Source organism: Loxodonta africana, chromosome 4, assembly GCF_030014295.1.
Source record: "Loxodonta africana isolate mLoxAfr1 chromosome 4, mLoxAfr1.hap2, whole genome shotgun sequence".
Taxonomy (NCBI): domain Eukaryota; kingdom Metazoa; phylum Chordata; class Mammalia; order Proboscidea; family Elephantidae; genus Loxodonta; species Loxodonta africana.
In genome coordinates this window covers 88,215,940-88,239,156 of record NC_087345.1, presented here as the reverse complement: position 1 = coordinate 88,239,156, position 23,217 = coordinate 88,215,940, and the positions used below count along the sequence as shown (strand labels likewise).

Here is a 23,217-nt window from a genome sequence, read left to right as displayed (position 1 = left end):
GTGAAGCTGGTTAGAGTGGATCAATGTGTTTTTGTGACTGCAGAGTCAGTGTGTATATGGGTGTGTGAGGATGGCAATAGGAGGGAAGCAGGGATAAGAGGAATATAAAATAGTCTTTAGAGGCAGGGACTTAGGGTGTATTTTACTAAGGGGATACTCAAACGTGTGCACTCTTGACAGGAGTAATGCCTGCTCTTTGCCCCAAGGTAGAAAACCCCCTCTCTCTTGCACTGCACACACCCTGCTCCTCGGCTTGGTACCCTGGGACTAAACCCTAAGCAGAACTGATGTAGAACCATCAGCTTGCCCCCTCCCCCACTGCAGAATTCCCCAAGCTGGACCTTCCATCTGAGATAAGGTCTTTATCCCTCCACTTCCAACTGGCAGCCAACATACCAGGAAGCACAATCAGAAAAATAACTGCCCAGCATCCTCTCCTACAAGGCAGAGATGATTCCCCTCCCTCCTCCATCCCTCAACCAGGGTCTAAGAGGCAGAGGGCTGGGTCCTCTTTGCTGTAGTCACACTCGTGATAAGAACACATTTTATTAGAATAGTTATACATATCATATAAATATATCTATCCATACTAGAGATAACAGGGAGGAATATCAGAGGGGAAGCTCTTATTGCTGTGGGGGACCTGGAGAGGGCAGAGGGGCTGGGAAATGGGACCTCTGGGACCACTTGCTCCCCCATCCCTCACAGAAGGCACAAATGCATTATTTCTATCCATGTGAGGATGCTGGGGGGAGTGGCAGGGAGGGGCAGGAGATAAAGTACAGGAAACCTCAAAAATACAAAAGAAACCTCCAAACTTAACGTCTAATGCTATGGAAAAGGCTGCAGTGGGTGCGAAAGGCAATGGTGGGGGGAACAGAAAGGGGAACCAACGAAGCTTAGAACTGAGAGAGACCTGAAGAGGTCATCATGTCCATGCTGCTGCCTCTATGCAGGCTGCAGAGAACACTCAGGTAAACAAACATAAACCCTAAATAAGAGAGGGTGGAGTGCCCCAAGAATTGGCTTTGGGACATCAGAGGGGAGTGTGTGTGAGTGTGCACGCCCTGGTGGTTTGGCGGCTGGTGAGAGTGACAGAGGCAGCCAGGGCTAGGAGTGGATGATTCTATTTCCACAGGCGGAGGCCTCCTTCATCCTGGTTCCTCCAAATCCGCTTTCGGGAGTAAATTCAGCCACTGCTTCTAAGAAGGACCCCTGTCTGGGACAAAAGAGCCAGGTGGGAGAGGATGAAATTACAGAGCTTGGGATGAAACAGGGGCACACTAGGGGCAGTTCTTAGGGAAGAGAATCCCATGGTGCCCAATGTGATGGAAAATAGGCATGAGACCTAAGTGTACATCTGTGCATGAGGGTGTATGTATGTGTGTACGTGTACATTTGTGTATGTACTAGGGAAAGGGGAGATCATTCAAAGGTGAAGGGGTCCTGGGTGCTGAAAAAGAAATGTCCATCCATGTGGTCCTCCAGGGTATCCTTGTCACTCTCAGCAGGGAAGCGCTCCTTACAGATAGGACATTCCTTCCACGGCGGGGTGACAGGGCCCCCAGTGCTGGCCTCTGACAGGGAACCCACTGCAAAGCCACTAGAGAGAGATGAGGGGAACAGGAGAGGGTCAGTGCTCTCCCTGCCCTTCTTGATTTGCAGACCTCAGGAAGAGGGACCCCTGCACCCGGGCTCCCAGATGATCCTGTTTCTAATGAAGCACTCTGGCTCCTAGCCTCTCCTGAGGCATCTTCCTCCCCATGTCCTCTCTTTAGTCCCTGCTGGTCTCTGTAGTGTACAGCCCATCCCCCAACCTTCTGCTCTCTTCCCTCCATTCTGTCTGCCGCCTAATGAGGCTGAAAATGAGTCTGACATCGTCCTTCATCTTCCTGCTCCAGCCTAGAAGGATGTCAGCATCACCCCCTCCCTGCCTGGAGCCCATCTCATATCCACGCAAAGATGCACTCTAGATGAGAGAATTTCTCTTCCTCCTTCCTCCCCACTGGACCCAGAGAAGAAAACAGAAGGCTAGAGGGAGCGATCTGTTACCTGAATCTCCCACCCCTGCAGCTTCACCTCCCAAAGGGTCCCCAGGGAAGTCAGGGAAGGGGGAAAGCAACTCAAAAGCAGCCAGATGGATGCTGGATCCCAGTCTTCTCTCTGCCCTTATCCCTGGGGATCTTGGTCACCTTCTTTCCTTCCCCAAGCTTAGGTGCCTCCCTGGTAGTTAGGGAAGGGGCAAGAGAGAGCGGACGCAGGGCAATTTGGGCTCCGTAGAAGATGGTGCTAGAACAACACAGAAGCCATGATGATATAGGAGGAGGGATAACCTGAAGGCACCTGGGATTTGGGTGGTGGGTAATTTTGTGTCAATCACATCTCCTATCTCCTTTCTTGGCTGTGGCCAAGAAAGGGGGCCTTGGAGGAAGGGTGTGTGACTGTTCACATGGATGCCCTTTTTCACCTGCATCCCCCTACCTTCCTCCCTATCTTCCCCACCTGGCACTCACCTGGCCATGTCGTAGAAGGCACTGCCCAGTTCAGGAAGCAGCAGGTTAGCTTCCTCGCCCCCATTCTGCACAGCTGCCATGAGGACTGACTTCTCATCTTCAGCCTCCTGGACACCAAAGAGACAGGATTGGGTTTTGGGGTTGTATCCCAAGATGGGAGGAGGGCAGCACATTGGGACAGGTAAGAAAAGAGCAGCCAGGAGAGATGTTTTGATGAGGGCTAGTGGATAAGAAGAGAAGGAATGTCGGGGGCAGGGACCAGAAGCAGAGGCTATTGGGTTGGATTGGGTTTTGGGATGGCATACGTTGAGTGGCCTTGAAGAGAAGTGGGCAGATGCCTGCCTCCTTTCCTCTAAGAAAAAAACAGAGCCCTGCTGGGCTAAGACTTTCTGCTTTGGAGACTGGATAGTTGGGTTTGGCCCTACCCCCTGTTTGGTCTTCCTCACTGCTCACCGAGTCAGAGCTACTGTCCTCAACTGGCCCTGAGAGGTGAGGAGCAATGGGAGCTGGCTGGCTGATGACAACCAGGGGAGAAGATTCTCGGGGTCGAGCCGGAGAGGAGCCTGGATCTCCACTCTCACACAGGCCATAGGGTGGGAGCCTCATGTCTTCTGGGGACTCGTCCTCTGAGTCTGTCAGAACTGCTGGGCAGCCTGCAGGCAAGGGAAGTAGGCAGAGAAGGATGCATTATTAGAGCCTGGATCTGCTCTGTCTCCTCTGAAAGAGGGATATAGTTAAACTGAACAGGCCCAGGGTCTGGGAAGAAAAAAGACAAAATATACAAAAGGCAGAGGCATTTCCCAGAGGGGTCACAGGGAGCTTTCCCCAACAACAGGTGGGGCGGGGGGGAGGCATGGGAAAGAGCTGTCACAAGATTTAGGGGTGTACAGACTCAGTCCCGCAGCGGCTTCCTCATCCTCTGTGGCAGCATCCTCATTCCACTTCTCATCTGCCACCTTCTCCAGGCGGGCCTCCAGCTTTCTCATGTACTCTAGCAGTTCCTGGAGTTGGGGAGGAAAGAGGCAGGTGCTAGAGGCTGGGAGATGACAACCTTGCTGGCTGGCAGAACTTTTCCCCGCATCCAAGAAGAACTCTTAGCTCCTCAGGATTAGATGTTTCAGTAAAGAGTGGGGCAACTTAAGGTATGTCCCCCGCTCCCCCAGGAGCCCTCCTTCATCCCTTATGTCTCTCCCTTCCCTGTCAATTCTCCCGTCCTGACAAGTCAGCTAACAGGAGGAGCCATGGTCCCATTTTTAGCCTCTGGGCCCTCCTAGAGATCCCGCCTCCCGACCCCATTGCCGTTGAGTCGATTCCAACTCATAGCGACCCTACAGGACAGAGTAGAACTGCCCCATAGAGCTTCCAAAAAGCATCTGGTGGATTCAAACTGCCGACCTTTTGGTGAGCAGCCGTAGCACTCAGCCACTACGCCACCAGGGTTTCCCTCCTAGAGATAACCAGTTTCTAAACCAAGAGATGACAAGAAGACAAAGTTTCTAGCTCTCGAGTCCTAAACTGTGGCATCCAGGATAACTAAGTAACAGATTCTCACCTGCTTCTCCTCCTGCAACTGCTCCTTTTCCTTCTGGAACACACGCAGGGCTGACCGTAGCTCTGTCAGCTCCCGCTTACTCTCTGACAACTGTACCTGAGGGAAAAGGGCCAAATGGAATCTGGAGTCTATAATGTACCTCCAAGAACCCAGGCTCTAGGACCTGGACCCAACAATCTGGAACCAGGAATATGATTTGTCTCTCCATGGCTTTGCTTCTCTCTGCTCTGACACACACAGGGGAACCCACAACACTCTTCTTGCATGAGTCCCTTATCTTGCCCACAGGAGATTCAGTTGTCTGAGTTCCAACCTCTGCCTCTGGAGTGTGGACCTGGATGACATCTTCTTGGCTAGGGTACAGAGCCCTCAGTCATACCAGGGTCTACAGTTCTCCTAAGTCACCCCTACTAAGCTCAGGATACTTACCCTGAGAGCATAAAAGGACATGGCACGTTTTAGCCAACGAGGGCTGGGGTGGGGCGTGTAAGTATATGCCACCCAACATATAAGTGAGCATCTAACTCTTCCGAGCCCGCACCCAAGATGGATAGAAGGGGCACTGATACATCAGGAGACCACGGGACCAGGACTTGTGGGTGGCTGGGTGTCTCACCAGGCTAGAATCCTTTTCCCGGGCCAGTTCAGTTTTGAGCACTTGATTCTGCATCCTCTCCTCTTGAACTGCCTTCTCCAGTCGAAGGATCTCTGCACTCAGCTTTAAGATCTTGTCCTTCTCTGCCTGGTAGAGGGCCAACAAGGAAAATGGGAGGGTGAAGGTAAAGAAAACGGGATGCCACTGGCAATAGCAATATCCTTCTCTGTGTCCCTTCCTTTAATTGATTTAATTAACAGAATTGAATCAAATTGTTTTTGAGCCTATTTACCCTTCTTGCCTTCTCCATTTGCTATACACCCGGAATGACGGATCAAGAATGGGTATTATGGCAGGGCTGGTAAATGTTTCTGAATCAAGAAAGGTGCTATGGAGATCAGGATTAGGATACCTTGGTTAGGGATGGGTTATGCCTGGGAAGTGGAATTTATCTTCCTTATTGCTCCTCCCATGTCTAAGTCCTCTAAGGTTTGTAGCCCCCCTTCTCTCCTCCCACAATATATGACCACATACAGGAGTCCACACAGAGATGGGGCAGTGGCCATGGTCTGCTGTCAGGTCTCCCTAGGCCTCTACCTCCACACTCTGCAGCAGCCCTGCCCTCTCCTTGCTCCACTGGCTTTTTTCCTCCTTCAAGTGCAGACTGAGTTCAGCCAGCCTGCTGTTGACTTCAGCCACTTCCAGGCGGCTGCGGTGTAGCTCAGAGATGGTGCGGTCCCTGGCTCCTGCTGCGCTGGCCAACTCCTCCCCCAGAAGGGCTGCTTTCTGCTGACTTGAAGCTGCAAGCTCCTGGGCCCCTCGAAGCTGCTCCTTCAAGGGCTCCAACTCAGCCTCAGGAGAAAGGAAGAGATGGAGATCAGAGCTCCCACTGAATCACTGAACTAGGAAGGTAAGTGGGCTCCCTCGTCCACCAGGTTCTCTACCTGCCCCCACAACCCCACAACTACACTGAGGACTCAGGGTTGTGTTGTTTAGTCTTTAGCCATGTGTTTTCCCCTTTCTTCTGGCCATCTAGGCTTTTCTACAACCAGCACCTAGTTTCTGTTGCCTAGTGGCCTCCACTCACCACCTGCTGCTGGGCCTGGCCTAGGGTGTCCTTCATCTGGGCCACCTTGTCCTTCAGTCGCTGGGCCTGAGCACCCTGCTCCTCCTGTCGGCCCTTGGCCTCCTGAAGCTCCAAATTCAAGCGACGGTTCTCCCGTTCTGCCATTTGGAGCTCAGCCTGATGGAGGTGGAGAGAAGGTGAGGATAAGAGGTATGCACATTTGGGGTGGGCAGGGAGGTAGACCACTGTGATGTGAGAGGTCAAGATTCTATTTCTTAAATTTGAATACAAACTCAAGCATTCAGCTCTTGCCAGTCCTTCTTGGGTTCTTTCTTCAAAAGAACTGTCCTGAACATACAGTCTCCAGCTCCCAAAATGAGGCATCCAGCTTCATAGCCTATGGTCTTACGTGAGTCTAGGTATCCCATATCCCATTTTCACTTTTCCATGCCTCCTCTTAAATCAAAACTCAGTCTGGATGTACAGGCTCCTCAAACTCAGCATATCTACATGAAGTCAGACCTTTCACCCCATCCCAGTCTTTCCCACTCTTGTTTCTGTCCATGGTACTATTTCCCAAATCATCCAGGCTGGAAACCTTGGTTCCGTGCTAGGCTCTGTTCCCTCCTTAGCAGCCCACAGAAAAGTATATTGCTTCTCTGCCCTCATTTTGGTTACAGCCATTCTCTCTTTTATACTATCGACGCAATCGTGTTAGTTCAGGCTCTTGTAATTTCTAGCTTGAACTACTGAATAATCTCCTAACTAGTTCATCTTCCACAAGGAAATCAGATAAGTCTTAAGTACAGTTCTAACTCTTTAAGTACATTTGTTTTTTTTTTAAGGAGATGTTACCTCCACTTGAAATCATCAATGCCTTCTCACTGCTTACAAAATAAAGATTAAACTCAAGAGCCTCCACAATCTGACCTAGACCTTATCTCAAATTCTTCACACACACACACATTCAATACCCATTGCCGTCTAGTCAATCCTGATTCATTCATAGTGACCCACAGGAGAGAGAAGAACTGTTCTATAGGTTTCCAAGGCTGTAATCTTTGTGGAAGCAGACTGCCACATCTTTCTCCCGCAGAGCGGCTGGTGGGTTCAAACCACTGACCCTTCCATTAGCAGCCAAGGGCTTAACTACTGCACAACCAGGGCTCATGCATTCAATAGCCTCAAGCATTCTGGACTCTAAAGTTTTGTGATGTGTTTCTCTGTTCTTCCCTTTCATCTCTGTCTACTCAAATTCTATCTCTTCTTACTGCAACACCCTAACAACAAAAAGACAACCCAACTAAAAAATGGGCAAAGCATATGAACAGACACTTCACCAAAGAAGACATTCAGGCAACTAACAGACACATGAAGAAATACGATCATTAGCCATTGGAGAAAGGCAACTCAAAACTACAATGAGATACCATCTCACCCCAACAAGGCTGGCACTAATCCAAAAAACACAAAATAATAAATGTTGGAGAGGTTGTGGAGAGATTTGGACACTTACGCACTACTGGTGGGAATGTAAAATGGTACAACCACTTTGGAAAACGATCTGGTGCTTCCTTAAAAAGCTAGAAATAGAAGTACCATATTATCTAGCAATCCCACTCCTATGAATATACCCTAGAGAAATAAGAGCCATCATACAAATAGACATATGCACATCCACATTCATTGCAGCATTGTTCAAAATAGCAAAAAGATGGAAACAACCTAGGTGACCACCAACAGATGAATGGATAAACAAATTATGGTACATATACACAATGAGATACTATGCAATCATAAAGAACGATGACAAATCCATGAAACATCTCACAACATGGATGAGTCTGGAAGGCATTATGCTGAGTGAAATTAGCCAGTCACAAAAGGACAAATATTGTATGAGACTGCTATTATAAGAACTCAAGAAAAGGTTTAAACACAGAAAAAAGCATTCTTTGATGGTAATGAGGGTGGGGTAGTACAAGAGAATTCATTAACTAGATAGTAGACAAGGGTCAACTTTGGTGACGTGAAGGACAACACACAACACAGGGGAAATCAGCACAAAGCAAAAGCTAAGAAGTTTCCAGGACACATCTAAACACTTTGAGGGACAGAGTAGCTGGGGCTGGGGCCTGGGGACCATAGTTTCTGGGGTCATCTAGATCAACTGGCATAACAAAAATAAGAAAATTTTCTGCATCCCACTTTGGTGAGTGGTGTCTGGGGTCTTAAAGGTCTGTGAGTAGCCATCTAAGATACATCAATTGGTCCCATTCCACTTGGAGCAAAGGAGAATAAAGAAAACCAAAGACACAAGGAAAATATTAGCCCAAGAGACAAAAAGACCACATAAACCAGAGACTCTACCAGCCTGGGACCAGAAGAACTAGGTGTTGCCCAGCTACCATCAATGACTGCCCTGACAGGGAACACAACAGAAAGTCCTGGATGAAGAGGGAGAAAAGTTTGGAACAGAACTCAAATTCACGTAAAAAGACCAGACGTAATAGTCTGACAGAGACTGGAGGAGGCCCCGAAACTATGGCCCTAGGATGCTCTGTTAACCCAGAACTGAAACCATTCCTGAAGCCCACTCTTCAGACAAAGATTAGACAGGACTACAAAACAAAAAATACTACATGTGAGGAGGGTGCTTCTTAGTTCAATTGGATACATGAGACCAAATGGGCAGCTCCTGTCTGGAGGCAGGATGGAAAGGCAGGAATGGACAGGAAGTGATTGAATGGACACAGGGAACCAGGGTGCAGAGGGGGAGTGTGCTGTCACATCGAGAGGACTGTGACTAATGTCATATAACAACATGTGTATAAATTTTTGTATGAGAAAGTAACTTGAGCTGTAAGCTTCTACTTAAAGCACAATAAAAGAAAAAAAAATTCTACCTCTTCACTGCTGAGCAAACTATCTTCCATTTCTTAGGGTCCTAAGGATGTAATTTAGGGGTTTGCAAATATTTGATCTGAATTTCTTCTAAATTATTAAAAATTATGTTATAAAACACACACAAACCCACAAGTTAACACACTGGAGATCACCAGTCTATCAACATGTGCTTACAGCTTAATTCATTTTTGTGTAAACCTTATATTGTTTACTGAATTAAAGAGTAAACTAAGATTATAAAGTGGACTGTTTAAAAATTATCATTTTAACTATTTATGTGCAATTCAGGGTGTTCTCAATACTGTATAATCAAAACAAAATACAGAATTGTATTAGCTGCTGAAGCTGACAGAACAGTCATTCATAACCTCCAGTTTCAAATTCTGGTATCCTTCGAAATGATCTAATTGCTTTTATTGACCTTAGAGGTAATTACTATACCTTTGAATTTATAAAAATAAGATATTGCTTTTATTTATTCAGTAAGGCGCCACATAAGATGTAAGACTTCACTGGTGGTGGTGTGGAAAAGAGTTCTGCTCCTAGAAAGGCTTGAAAATACTAGGCTAGTCCATACTCCCTTTAAAAAAGCCTTTTCTAATGTCCTTAACAAGCTGAGCTCTCATCCACCCCTCTGGAACCCCGTAATACTTTATTACACTTCTCTTGTGACACAATATATTTGACTTGGATGAATCCCAATTGGGTATATGTCTTATCTTTCCTAGTAGAGTGCAACAATCTCTCCTGTACCTTTCTACTCTCTGGCGCCAGCACACAGAAAGAATTCAATAAACACTGGATAAACAATTGAGAAAGCAAATCAACTCTGAGCCCCTTACCTCACTTTGTTCCTTGTCTGCTTGCACTTCCTTCAGTTGCCCAAGAAGCCTCTCTTGTTCCCGAGTCAAGGCCTTCACTGTGTCTCTAACCCTGTGAGTTGGGGGCGGCATGTCAGAGAACTTGGCTGGTCACTCAGGACAGGAAGGAAGGACTTAGACTTCTGTCTTAAGCTCTGTCTTCAGTGCTTCTTCTGGTGTTCTTCCAGGCCCAGAGCTCCACTTGGCTCTAGGATGCTCAAATCCCCCAACCAAGATGATTCAGTTTTAGGCCCCAAGAACCAAGATTCTTGGTTCTAGAACACAATCTGAAAATAAAAGTTTTTCTTTTCCTTTTACATACTATTTTAAGGAATGTCCTGCTGATGGCTTCTTGGTTGTTTTCACTCAAGAGAGAAGGCATCCAGTCTTTTCTAGACAAGGGCAGTCACTACTGATTATAAACTTTTGGTCTGGATGAGAAGTTGTCAAACTTTCAGTAAAGGGCCTGGTAATAACTATTGTTGGCTTTGTGAGCCATGAAGTCTCTGTGTCAACTACTCAACTCTGCCATTGTTGTGTGAAAGCAGTCAGAAAATACATAAATGGGGGGATATGCAGTATTCCAATAACACTTTATTCACGAACACTGAAATTTGAATTTTATATTAATTTTCACGTGTCTCAATATATCCTTCTTCAAGTTTTTTCCAACCATTTAAAAACGTAAAAATCACACTTAGCTCATGGGCCATATATAAACAAGTGGTAAGGTGCATTTGGTCTGTGGACCACAGTTTGCCAACCCCTGGCCTGGACAGCCTCTAATCTCTTCCAGATGCTCAATCTGATCCCTGTTTTTCTGCTCCATGACTTAGAACCTAGACACCTAGTACATCCCTAGGGCAAGACTCACATATCCTAAACAAGCCTTAGGGATCAACTCACGTATTGCTCTGGGCCTTGGACAGAACTCTTCTTTCCTTCAAAGAGTTTTAAAAAATGTCATATCTACCGATACAGAACGGAAGAAACTTAATCATGTTATTTGATGAAGAAAGACCTGGGGTATTTATCCTGGTGAAAATTTGAAGGACAAGGATGGGAGGAGATTAATATTCGTCCTGTTTGGCAGAAATAATAGGTGACTAGTAGAAGAAAGAAATTTATTCTATATGACTTCAGAGATCTAAATCTGGACCGATGAGTAAAAGTTGTAGAACAGTAGAGTCTGGTTTATTCAAGAGATTAAAAAATGACAGCTATTCAACATTTAAATAGGCTGCCTCCTTCTATCTTCCCTTATATACCCTAGGTGCTGTATTTCTCCTAATGCTAAGATTTTATGATTTTTAAACCTTTTCTCAGAGGGAGATTACATAACATTCCTGGATCACCAGTTCTAGTATTTCCTAATAGTAAGAACAGAGTCTAATCTTGTTCTTTCCTGTGGTAAAATCTGAAATCTATCCTCTACTATCTTCCATTGACTATTTTTAATCCATTCTCTTCTTCCAAATCTCCCCTCCACTCCTAGTTTCTGCTTAGCTTTTGCTGCACAAGAAATGGTAGCTATTATTATTTCTGAAGATAAGGAATATAGACTAGGGCTGGGAAAGATGGAAGAGAGCTAGGCAGAAAAGATATCCACAGTAACTGGAATACCCTGAGTGGGGTTGAGAAGAGAAAGAGAAACCGTGTGAGACAGACAGCAGGTTTGCCTGCCTGAAACAGGAGGCTGGAGTGCAGGAGTCACAGGAAATGACAAGAAGCAAGTAAGAGATGTCCTCTCACCTGTCCAGCTCCACCTCCTTCATCAGCACTTTCTCGCTGATGGTCTGGATGTCATCTTCTAGCTCCAGGATTCGCGCCACATGGTCTCCTTGTTGCCGGCTCAGGATGTCCCTCTCTTCTGTGATCTCTCCATGGGACCGGGAAAGCCCCTGGAATTAAGGTTCCCCCAAAAGAATAGGGAAGTTGGGACTCATCTCTCAAAGAGTGGAACAAAGGCTTAGAAGGTACATGCCAGAGTTTGACTGCTCCCACACCCCTACTCCATAACCTCCCTTGAAAAGAAACTATGAGAGAACATTCCCTTACTTCTGAATGTGGACATCTCCACCCTCCCCCAGAACTCCCATTTTCAAAGAAGTGAGCCTCATGACAAATTTGGGAAGTGTCTCCTGTCTTATCAAGTTTAATTCCATTTGTTACTCCTTAAACTATTTCCTTGATGCCAGAATAATCTTAAAAGCCCACTGATGTCTCCCCTTTACCCTCTTTGCTGAGTTCAGGTTTAGGGCACAGGATGAGCAAGCAGGCTCTGCTCCCTGCCTGGCCCAACTCCCACCTTGTACTGTTCCATCAGCTCTGTGTGCTCCTGTCTGGCAGTTGCCAGAGTGGTCTCCAGCTCCCGTACTCGGCTCCTCAGCTCCGTCACCTCCCCTTCCAGCTGTAGCTTCAGCTGCATCAGGTCATTCCGTTCTTGTTGGCTCTCATCCAGCTGGTTCTAGAGGGGGAAAGATGAGAAGGGTGATGTGCTGGTGAAGGGGTCATTTTAGGCCCTGTCCCCGTCACTGCCCAGGTGCATTTCTGGGTTGGGGAGTTACATCAGTGGGGGCTATAAAGAAGTGTGCGAGGAAGGCTTGGTGTTCTGAATCCTGCCCACCTCCCAGTGAGACCCACCAGCTCACAGCACTCTTAACTACTCATCCTTTTCTCACCTTCTCCCACCCTAGGCCTGGCCCCTTCCTCACCCAGTGATTCCAGGAATCCCTCTTCTGGCGGAAGTCCTTCTCAATTTACACAGACAAAAGGGATGGCTGCCCTAATTTTACTCTATTTTTTTTTTTTTTATTCTGGAGTTGGATAGACTTGGGTTCAAATCGCCAATACAATTTTCACTACCTATGCAACCTTGAGAGCCCTGGTGGTGCAGTGGTAAAGAGCTCAGCTGCTAACCAAAACGTCAGCTGTTTGAATCCACCTGGCCCTCCTTAGAAACCCTATGTAGTTCTACTTTGTCCAATAGGGTCGCTATGAATTGGAATCGACTCAATGGCAACGGGTTTGATTTGGTTGATGTGACCTTGAACAAATTACTTAACTTCTCTGAGTCTGTGTCCTTGTCTGTAAAGTGATCTCTGAGCCTGGGTTGTTTTAAGAATAATGAATGTGCAAACAGACTACTGAGTAAACCAGCTGCTATTGAGTCGACTCAGACTGACGGCAACCCATATGCGTCAGAGTAGAGTCATGCTCCATCGGGTTTTCAATGGATGATTTTTCAGAAGTAGATCACCAGGCCTTTCTTCTGATGCACTTCTTGGCACATTAACCATTTGTACCACCCAGGGACTCCAGAATACAGAGTAGGAGCTCACGTATCTCTGACTTATATAAGATATAAACATCTTCCTATACTTGTGTCAACTCCATGTGTTTCTTAGACTTGAGGTTCTAGAGAGCAGGGGTTTGTCTAACTCTCATCTTCTGAGCCTTTCTCAGGCCTTTCCTCCTGTTTGGCGAATGGACTTCCTTCCCAGCCGACCCTGTCCCTTGCTTTCCTTCAGGAAGTCTTCCTTGCTAATAATGCCTCCACTTCCTAATTCTTCTCTATATGATCCAATAGAAATATACAAGCCACGTGTATCATTTTAAATTTTCTAGTAGCCGCTTTAAAAAAAGCAATAAGAAACAGGTGAAATTAATAATATTCTATATCTAATCCAATGTCATGGATTGAACTGTGTCCCCCCAAAAATATATGTCAACTTGGTTAGGCCATGATTCCCAGTATGTGTGGTTGTGCTCTATTTTGTGATTATAATTTTATGTTAAAAGGATTAGGGTGGGACTGTAACACCACTCCTACCTGATCCAAGGTAAAGGGAGTTTCCCTAGGGTGTGGCCTGCACCGCCTATTATCTCTCAAGGGATAGAGGGAAAGGGAAGCAAGCGGAGAGTTGGGAACCTCATACCACCAAGAAAGCAGCACCAGGAGCACAGCATGTCCTTTGGACATGGGGCCCCTATGCCTGAGAAGTTCTAGACCAGGTGAAATTAATACTACTTTAACTAATCCAAGATTGGGACAGAGACCTTCCTCCAGAGCCCAAAGAGACAGAAAGCCTTCCCCCGGAGCCAAGGCCCTAAACTTGGACTTGTAACCTACCGACTGTGAGAAAATAAATTTCTCTTTGTTAAAGCCATCCACTTGCAGTATTTCTGTTATGGCAGCACTAGATGGCTAAGATACCCTGTATACAAAAATATTATTTTAACATGTAATCAATATAAAAAATTACGGAGATACTTTACATTCTTTTTTTCTTATACTAAGCCTTCAAAATTCAGTGTGTATTTACACACACAGCACATCTCAATTTGGACTAGCCACATTTCAAGTGCTCAAAAGCCACATGTGGCTAGTGGCTCCAGTACTGGGCAATGCAAATCTGGAGCCCTGCCTATCTGCTCTTGCTCCTTACTTGCCCTGGAAGTGGGTCTCATTCCCCTCTTCCTCTGAATGTTCCCTGGAGTAGCCTCCTTCACCCTTTGGATCTTCCTCTAGGGCACTGGGCAGGAGGTAGCACTTGGAGAAGGCAGGCTCAAAAAGTTATTTTGAAATCTTGAGTTACACTGGCCTGTGGGTGGCTTGCTTTCCTGCCCTACGTAATTGTGTCCGTCTGTGTTAGACTGAGACTTACCTGAAGGTAAGATTAGTATAACTCCCAGTGAAGACTCTAGTTGAGGCTACAGAAGGGAAGATGAAGTGGGAAGGGACCCCCTGGAAAGCTGTCCTCTGACTCCCCTAACACAGGAGCAACTCTGTTGCTCTGTTCTCACCTGCAGCACAGTTGCCTTGGGGACAACCAGCAGGATGTCAGAGCCACCGTCAGCCTCCTCCAGGGTGACCAGTTCATCCATGGGCCTTGGCTCTCGGAACTGGAAAGGAGGACTCTGCCCGCACACCCGGCCCTGGCGGTTCACATAACGGAACTGGTAAAGCTGGGCTCCTGGTTTGGGCAGGTAGCTGGCTGTGGGCAGAAGAATGGACCCAGGACTCCAATTACGATTCCAGGCCCTCACAAGTACACAGCAGGTTCCCTCCCCCTTAGTGCACCTCATCATCCACTGTACTCAGCAACAGGCCCCTGCTCCATTTTCCACATACTGTTTTCCCCCCTTTCCACCTCCTACAGGCTATTTCTGTTCCCTGGGATACTTTTCTTCCTCCTTTTTGCCTGGCTCTCTCCTTTCTCTCCTTCCTAAACCTACCCTCCTCTATCATAATAATAATAATGCTAAAAAAAATAATAATGCTAGTTACCATTTATTGAGTACTTACTATGTACCAGGCACTGTGTTACCAGCTTTACATGTATAATTTTAAAACCTCTATTATCTCTACAGGCCAGGCATCCCCTTTTACAGTTAAGATAACTGGCACACAGAAAGGTTAAATAATTTGCCCAAGGTCAAACAGTTTGTATGTATTAGAGTGGAGATTTGAACCCAGGTCTTTAAGAATCTAATGGCTATCTTCTTCTCAATATATGATGCTACCCTTTCCTCTTCCCTATCTCCTAGTTCCATATGAGAAGTCCCTCTTACTTTCGGTAGGAGGCTGGACTAGATGCCCTCTAAAGATCCTTCTAACTCTGAGTCTCTGATTCTGTGATAACCCCATGATTACATGCCTGTTGAGCCCTGCTGGATATATTTCTCATTATATTTATTTGCACTTATTTTTCCTTGTCCTCTGAGCCCAACTTTTATGTTTCTGAGCCCACTACCTTCTTCCAAACTTCCATCCCACTGGCTTCACCCTCCTCATTTTCCATCTTCCCTTGTACCTTGGAACTGGACACTGGCATGGATAGGTGAACCATCAGTTGTACTTTCAGGCACTGAAGACCACACAAATGTGTGGTAATCCCGAACACAGGCAGCCTCTACCTGTGAGAGCCCAAGATGGGAGATAGGTATGACGACTATCATCCATGGATGGTAGAAGGGGCTGAGGAATTGGATGGGGAATAGGATGGTGTTACGGGGGCAAGCACGATGAGAGACAGGGAAAGTGGAGAGATACTAACGTATCAGGGGAGGGCAAAGCTAAGATAGAGAGAAGATTAGCTTTGCTTATACAGATGGCCCCTGTTATCTGTGACATCTTTCTCCCTTCGTCTCTGTCAATGGGGGGTGGGAATCCAAGAATTTAGTTATTTTCCTTATTCCAACCAACTCATGGTTGTAAACCTGAGCCAAAAGGGGCTGCAGGGATACCTTGAAGATGCCAATCCAGTCGCTGGCACTGGGCATGGTGCCTGGGGGAAGGGTGTAGTGACATTCCACCTTGGTATTGGGGATATAGGTCCGGGCTACATTCAGAAAGTTGACTCCACCCCGGGATGGTGCCCGGCTTAGTGATGATTCCTCCATATGCCCTCGGGATATCTGCCTTCCTGTGAAGGAAAGGATTAACATCTGTTAGGAATGGAATTGTGTACCCCCCAAAAAAGTTATGCTGAAGTCCTAACCTCTGTACCTGTAAATATGACCTTGCTTGGAAATAGTTTTCTTGTGTTATGTTAATAAGGTCAAACCAAAGTAGGGTGGGTCCTAAACCTAACCACTTCTGAACAGTGTCTTATAAGAACAGCAAAATAAACACAGAGATACACACACACAGGGGCAAGACGGATGCCATGTGATGATCCTCTACAAGCAAAGGAACACCAAGGACTGTCAGCAGTCACCATAAACTAGGAGAGGCTGTAGAAGGCATGGACATAGCTGAGACTCTGATTTGGGCTTTTAGCCTTTAGAACTAGAGAAAATTAATTTCTGTTCTTTTTAAAGCCTCCTACTTATGGTATGTTTTGTTATGGTAGCATTAGGTAACTAAGACAATTCCAAAGTCTTTCTATTCTGTTTCCCTCCACATCCCTATCACCCACACATACACCAGCCCCTGCCACTATACCTGGAGATGAAGGCATATCTGGTTTCTAGCCCCTTAGGGTTACTCTTAGTCCTAGGACATAAGTCTGGACTTCCAAGTCACTCCCAACCCTGTCTCACACTGTACCCTCTCTGGTTCACAGACCTGTCCCAGAATTCAGATCCTTCCAATTTCTGCTCCCTTTTCACTGCCCAACTGACCATGCCTCATTATCCCAGGCTCTATCCTCCTCAGTCTCTCCTTTTCTCCCTCTTACCCTCCTTGAGCCTTCTGGATTCTTCAGCCTCCATCTCCCCATCCATCCCCCACATCTTTTAGCTCTTGAATTCAAAACTCAACTGAGATGTAGGGTCCCCTCATTCTGAGCAGGTCTCTTGAGGTTGTTGATTCAGCTATACATGGGAATGAGTCATGACATCTGAAAACACTAACATCTGAAAGGAATGATTGAGTCTTCAGAGCTGAAATATGGCCTGAAGGGACCAACATCCCAACTTCAGGCTCCTGAGCTCTCAGTCCTCTCCCCCAATCTGAGCTGTCCACCCCCAGAAATTTTAGGGAAGTAAAGCCCTGCTTTCACCCAAGAGTCAAAGGGACTCAGTGGATATAAGGAAAGACAGGTTCTATCACTCAACTTCATCATTACAGGAAGTCAGAATTCTGGAGGCGGCTGCTTCAAGGGTGGAGTGAAACACTTGGCAGGAACTTGGTGGTGTGGGGGAGATGGAATGTGGGGGCTGGGAGACAGGAAAGTCCCACCCACTGGGTAGCAGACAGATTGGAAGGTGGGAAGCAAGGGGCCCTGGGAAGCAAGGTGGGAAGCAAGAGGGTAATATATATTTAATGTTGAGGGAAGGGAGAGAGAGTTCAAAAAGGACCTAACATTCTTCTCTCCAGATCTTGCAGGGCAAGAAACCTACTGGTTTGACTTGCTGTTAGCTCTAGTATTTTCCTCCAGTTCCCCTTGGTATCAATTTTAAGTGCCTGAATTCTTCCATCTGCTTGCATTGGTAGTTGCAGATATGCTATAGGATGAGACTGGGAGGAAGGGGTGTTCCAAGTAAGCTGGGAAGAATTAATTGGAAAATTTGGGGGTGGGGTGAGGACAGATAACAATAATAACAATCAAGAGAACTCCTCAGCCCAGGGCAGTGAGACGGCCCTCTTCCTTGTCCCTCCCCTCTGGCTCCCGAAGCTGCATCCTCGGCCAGCCTCGGCTGACAGTATCCAATCAGCCATCGCCACTAGTCATGTGCACGCCTCCAAACATCACAAACCCACACCAAGCCGAAGACAGGGACTTTAAAAGAAAACTGAAACTCAGAAAACAGGTGGGCCAGCTCTACAAAAAGGAGTGATGTCTCTCTCCAAATTAGAGATAGAAGTAACAAGGGGTTCCTTTGGATTTACATATCTGAAAAATCCCTAATGAAAACTAGTCCATGTTTTCCTCAGATACAATTCTTCTGGCTTTCTAAGGAGTAAATAAGTTGTCCTCAAAGATCTAAGCCTGAGAAGCTGGTGAAATGGACACGAAAAGAGAGAGTGGAGGGAGGAAGCAGTCTGTCTCATTAGGGGGAGAGCAATTGGGAGTATGTAGCAAGGTGTATATGGGTTTTTGTGTGAGAGACTGACTTGATTTGTAAACTTCCACTTAAAGCACAAAAAAAAAAAAAAAAGATCTAAGCCTGGGTAACCCCTAATACTCCCCACAAACAAAATCTGTAACAGCTGGAAACACTCCCAAGGCCTGAAAAAAAGCTTGGACACCCAAGGTGCATGTGTGCAGCCAGGTTTAAATGTTCATATGGGGGTTCCTTTCTCCCACTGTCTAGGGCTCTAGAGTTCCTTGACATTCTACAGCTTGGAAGGTCCTCCCCACCCAAGGATTCAGCGTAGTGAAGGCCTTTGGATTTGGGGAGGGGGAGGGGAACACGTGTAAAGGGAGGTTTGTGGGGATCAAGTGTTGCCTGGGAGACAATAAGCAAAGGTTCTAGCCCCTCAACTCTCCTAAGCGTATCAAGCTTTATGGAAAAGGGCTGACAAGAAGGTGAGGACAGCGAGAGGACACCCACCTTGCTCAGGGCTCCCCTGAAACCAAGAACTCCCAAAACAGTGGGGGTGGCCTTTCCAGTGGGGAAAGTGTTAAAATCCAAACGTACCCGAATCCTTCTTCTACAGTTCCCTACCCTCTCACAGATTGGAAAGTGGGGTGACCCCCCGGACCGCCCCTAAATTAGGCCAAGTTTCTTACCCTACAGACGGATCAGCTGTTCCCGTCACCCTTCACCAACAACAAAAACAGCACTCCGACTCCGTCAGGGGAGGGAGAAGAATGGGCCCGAGGACTTCTGGGGTTTGTGGTTCTTCTGCGCCCTTATGCGGCAGAGCAGGTTTGGATCTAGGACTACACTACCCAAAAGGCAGCGAGAAAGGGGGCGGAGAAGAGAGCAGCCGTGGCTGCGGCCTCACCACAGCTTCCTGGGAGGCGTAGTTCTCACTTCCATGACTGCAAACGGGGGTGTGGCCATCGGAGGACTTCACATCCCATGATTCCTCAGGAGGGGGGCAGGCTGTGTTAGTGGTAGTTGTTGTTTGCAACGTGCATTTTTGGGGGTGGGGAGGATTTACGGCTCTAACGCCTTCCGACTAACGCTTTACAGTTTTCGGAACGCTACGGATACGCTCTCTTATTTTTCACAACAACCCTGTGAGATAGGTATTATTGTTATCCATACATTACAGATTAGGAAACTAAAGCTCAGAACGGTTAAGCTATGAAATGGCAGAACTCCACCAGGATTGCCTGCTCCAAGTTCAGTGCTCTTGCCACTACCCCAGAATGACCCCCATTTAGGAGATGGAAAGCTAATAGCTGTGACCTTGTAAAAACTATGTGTTCCACACCGCTGACCATTGTTTTCCAGTTGAAGAATGTTAGTGCCAGGGGCCTGTCAATACTGACGGACCTGAACTGAGTTGCCCTAGAGTGGCCTCTGGGATACATTGCCTGAGGTGGTGGTGGGGAGGGCAGTGGGGTGAGGGAATGAAGTTGAAGAGGGAGCCTGGCATAATGGAGGACTTGTCATAGCTCACAAACAAGCCACTTACGGGGGCCCGCTTGCCCAGGCTTTTTAACTGGCTTTAATTAAAAGGCTAACAATACATGTTGTTGCTCCAGTATTATTTAGCAGAGGTGAAAAAGATTCACACTCTTCCCAACCCCCAAGCCAGGATTTGGGCATCCTTCCCTGCCCCTCTAGATAGTCTGAGGCATTCAAAATTAATCCCTCTCGCTGTCCTTGTATTAAGGGATGACAGTCTAAGGATTTATTTGCTCTTCCTAGGTGCCTGCCTTTAATTTTCTGCTGCACTAAGTTATGGAGACTTCTGCCTTTCCCAAGTTTTTTGGGTGGTATTTTGCTTTTATGACTGTGAATGGGGTGTCTGGTGCCTGCCCTTGGGTACCTTTTGTCTGAAGATTTCCAAGCACTTAATAAGTCACTGGGCTGCACAAACATTAAGGTGACCTGTCTGTGTCATTAGTCAGGATTTATGAGTTAGGGAACAAGCTACTGGATGAGGAGGCAGCTCAAGGTCCTGGAGTGGGTTAAGAGCAGTCCCACCCAAGTCTCAGGTGTTTTTGATTTTTTACTTCTATGCAGAATAAAGGCATGTAAGAAAACTTAGTTTCATCTGGAGCTAAAAATAATCATTTTCTTACATTGAGTGCTTCAAATGTGTTAAACCACGCTAAAAGCTTTTTATATTTAATACAACAGCCGTATTATTACAACAGCTGCTAACCAGAAGGTCAGTGGTTCAAACCCACCAGCTGCTCCAGGGAGAAAGATGTGGTATTCTGCTTCTGTAAAGATTATAGCCTTGGAAACCCTCTGTCCTAGAGGGTCACTGTGAATTGGAATTGACTCGATAGCAATGGATTTGGTTTGATTTTTGTTGTTGTTGTTATTATCGCCATTTTACATATGATGAAATTGAGGCACAGACAATTAAGTGACTTGCATATGGCCATCCAACTAGTAAGGATTCAAACACAAGTAGCCAGTACATCATACTCCCACCCCAGCAACTCCTGGCATGTGATACTAACTTCCATTGCTCTAAGGAAGAGTGTTGTTAATCAGGCTATAAATGTTCACTGAGCATTTGTGAGCAAGGCATAAGACGATCTGAGATTCAGTCAATAAATATGTATTAGGTAATGTATTAGATACTATGCTCAAAACCAAAAAACCCAGTGCCATCACGTCGATTCTGACTCATAGTGACCCTATAGGACAGAGTAGAACTGCCCCATAGAGTTTCCAAGGAGCACCTGGCAGATTCGAACTGCTGACCCTTTGGTTAGCAGCCGTAGCACTTAACCACTACGCCACCGGGGTTTCCGGTACTATGCTAGGTATTCAATAAATTTTGTTGAAAGAATGAATATAAAATATGGATATTTGAAGGATGGATTATATTTGGATGATTTGGCAGGTCAGGGACTAGGAAGGATAAACTTATTCCAGGGTGAAGCAAAGATTAAAAGGTGTAAATGTGTAATTGATGCTGGGAGTCACATAAGAACAGCAAATCAAATTCAACTTTTTTTTTTTTTTGCAAACTCAGATTGAGTTGTATCTCCCCCCAATTATGTGTATGAATTTGGCTAGGCCACGATTCCCAGTATTGAGTGATTGTCCACCATTTTGCCATCTCTATGATTTTTTTTTTTATGATGTTAAGTCTGGGTTATGATGTTAATGAGGTGGGATTAGTGGCAGTTATGTTAATGAGGCAGGAGTCGATCTACAGGATTAGATTGTGTCTTAAACCAATCTCTTTTGTGATATAAAAGAAAGAAGTGAGCAGAGAGATTTGGGGACCTCATACCACCAACAAAGCAGCGCCGGGAGCAGAGCATGTCCTTTAGTCCCGGGGTTCCTGCGCAGAGAAGCTCCTAGACCAAGGCGAGATTGATGACCAGGACCTTCCTCCAGAGCCTACAGAAGAGAGAAAGCCTTCCTCTGGAGCTGATAGCCTGAATTCAGACTTCTAGCCTACTAGACTGTGAGAGAATAAATTTCTGTTTGTTAAAGCTATCCACTTGTAGTATTTCTGTTATAACAGCACTAGGTAACTAAGATCCAGTAGACTAATTTATTGTTTGAAATTATTTACTCTCTCCTTCCCTGCCCATTTTCATGTGACTTGCAGTATCTTCTATAGAAGGAGTAAACCAAAACCAGACCTGTCACCATCAAGTCAGTTCCTTTAGGACAAAGTAGAATTGCCCCATAGGGTTTCCAAGGAGCTGCTGGTAGATTCGAACTGCCGACCTTTTGGTTAGCAGCCAAGCTCTTAAGCCACTACGCCACCATGGCTCTGTAGAAGGAGTACATGTCCCATTTCATTGACTTTGGGCTTGGTCATATTTCATGTTTTAGCCAACGGAATGTGAGTAGATGTGACTCATGCCATGTTTGAGCTTGTGAGTTTCCCCTTTCTTATTCATCCTCTCTGCCACTAGAATGGGCATGTTTCACACGGGGCTTGCTCCTTCTTCTTGGAATGAGAAGATTCATGGAACAGAGCTGCAACCTACCCACAGCCTACATATACAGAAACCTTTGTTGTTGTAAACCACGGAGATTTTGGGGTTGGTTGCTACTGCAGCAAAGCTGATTAATATACCATGGATGAGTCATACCTGGATAATGGAAGACAAAAGTTTGAAACATAAGCTTATAACCAAGGGTGGAGAATCTCGAATGCCAGATGAGGTAGAGCCTGCTATGTCTTTATCAGAACCTGTTTCCTTCTTTTTCATGGACACACAGCTGGACCATGCTTTTCAGTTTCTCTTCAAGTGATGTGGTACAACTTCCAGGCCTTGCCCATGAAATCTCCCTTATGTTCTTTCCTTTCTGGCCTAATGCAGATGACCTTGAAAGCCACATGCTAAAGGTAATGGAGCCAAAAGATGGAAGGAACCTGGTTCCATGAATCACCTATTGGCAGAGAGCTACCTGCTCATCAGGAACGTGCGTTTTGGACTCCACTTGACCAATAAATACGTTTCTATTTTGTCATGCCACTAAAAACATAATTGGGTAGAAGGGTGGTTTATCTTTTACAGTAGCTAGTGCTTTCCTGGTGGCAGTGGTTAAGCACTTGGCTGCTAACTGAAGGATCAGCAGTTTGAACCTACCAGCCACTCTGTGGGTGAAAGATGTAGCAGTCTGCTTCATAAAGCTATAGCCTAGGAAACCCTATGGGGCAGTTCTACTCTGTCCTGTAGGGTTGCTATGAGTCAGAATTGACTCGATGGCAATGGGAATGGGTAGTGCTTTCCTAACCAATATTGTCAGGTGCTGTCGAGTCGCTTCCCGACTCTTAGTGACACGAAGTACAACAGAACAAAAAACACTGTCCAGTCCTGTGCCATCCTCTCAATCATTGCTATGCTTGAACCCATCGTTGCAGCCACTGTGTCAGCCCATCTCGTAGAGGGTCTTCCTCTTTTTCTCTGACCCTCTACTTCACCAAGCATGATGTCCTTCCCCAGGGACTGGTCCCTCCTGATAACATGTCCAAAATACACGAGATGAAGTCTTTCCACTCTTGCTTCTAAAGAGCATTCTTGGGTTCTGAAGAATCCAAGACAAATTTGTATGTTCTTCTGGCAGTCCACAGTATATTCAGTATTCTTTGCCAACATCTTAATTCAAAGGAATCAATTCTTCTTCAGTCTTCATAATTAATTGTCCAGTTTTTGCATGCATATGAG

The 23,217-nt window shown here is 46.1% G+C and overlaps 1 protein-coding gene across 2 annotated transcripts; it reads right to left on the bottom strand.

Moving 5' to 3' along the window:
- Positions 1 to 527: 527 nt before the first annotated feature.
- CALCOCO1 (calcium binding and coiled-coil domain 1) lies at positions 528 to 18,803 on the bottom strand. Of its 2 annotated transcripts, XM_003405056.4 has the most exons (15): positions 18,676 to 18,803; positions 15,743 to 15,921; positions 15,310 to 15,412; positions 14,300 to 14,490; positions 11,802 to 11,960; positions 11,246 to 11,394; positions 9,476 to 9,566; positions 5,748 to 5,903; positions 5,258 to 5,512; positions 4,682 to 4,807; positions 4,066 to 4,161; positions 3,406 to 3,514; positions 2,967 to 3,166; positions 2,514 to 2,620; positions 528 to 1,603 (listed from the first exon to the last, which is right to left on the bottom strand). In XM_003405056.4, the coding sequence occupies exons 2-15, from the start codon at positions 15,896 to 15,898 to the stop codon at positions 1,426 to 1,428; spliced, it is 2,076 nt and encodes a 691-aa protein (XP_003405104.2). In that variant the 5' UTR covers positions 15,899 to 15,921; positions 18,676 to 18,803; the 3' UTR covers positions 528 to 1,425. The 2 variants fall into 2 exon arrangements, with proteins under 2 accessions (XP_003405104.2, XP_010595488.2); XM_010597186.3 differs by lacking the exon at positions 5,258 to 5,512.
- Positions 18,804 to 23,217: the final 4,414 nt, after the last annotated feature.

What these genes read in the sequence shown, in the direction of transcription:
- CALCOCO1 (XM_003405056.4), bottom strand. Translation starts at nt 15,898, where the DNA reads ATGGAGGAATCATCACTAAGCCGGGCACCATCCCGGGGTGGAGTCAAC. An exon ending in GGGAAAAGGATTCTAGCCTG is followed by an intron (nt 4,162 to 4,681) that starts GTGAGACACCCA and finishes CTTTTCCCTCAG; the next exon opens with GTACAGTTGTCAGAGAGTAA. An exon ending in AGGACAGTAGCTCTGACTCG is followed by an intron (nt 2,621 to 2,966) that starts GTGAGCAGTGAG and finishes TTTGGTGTCCAG; the next exon opens with GAGGCTGAAGATGAGAAGTC.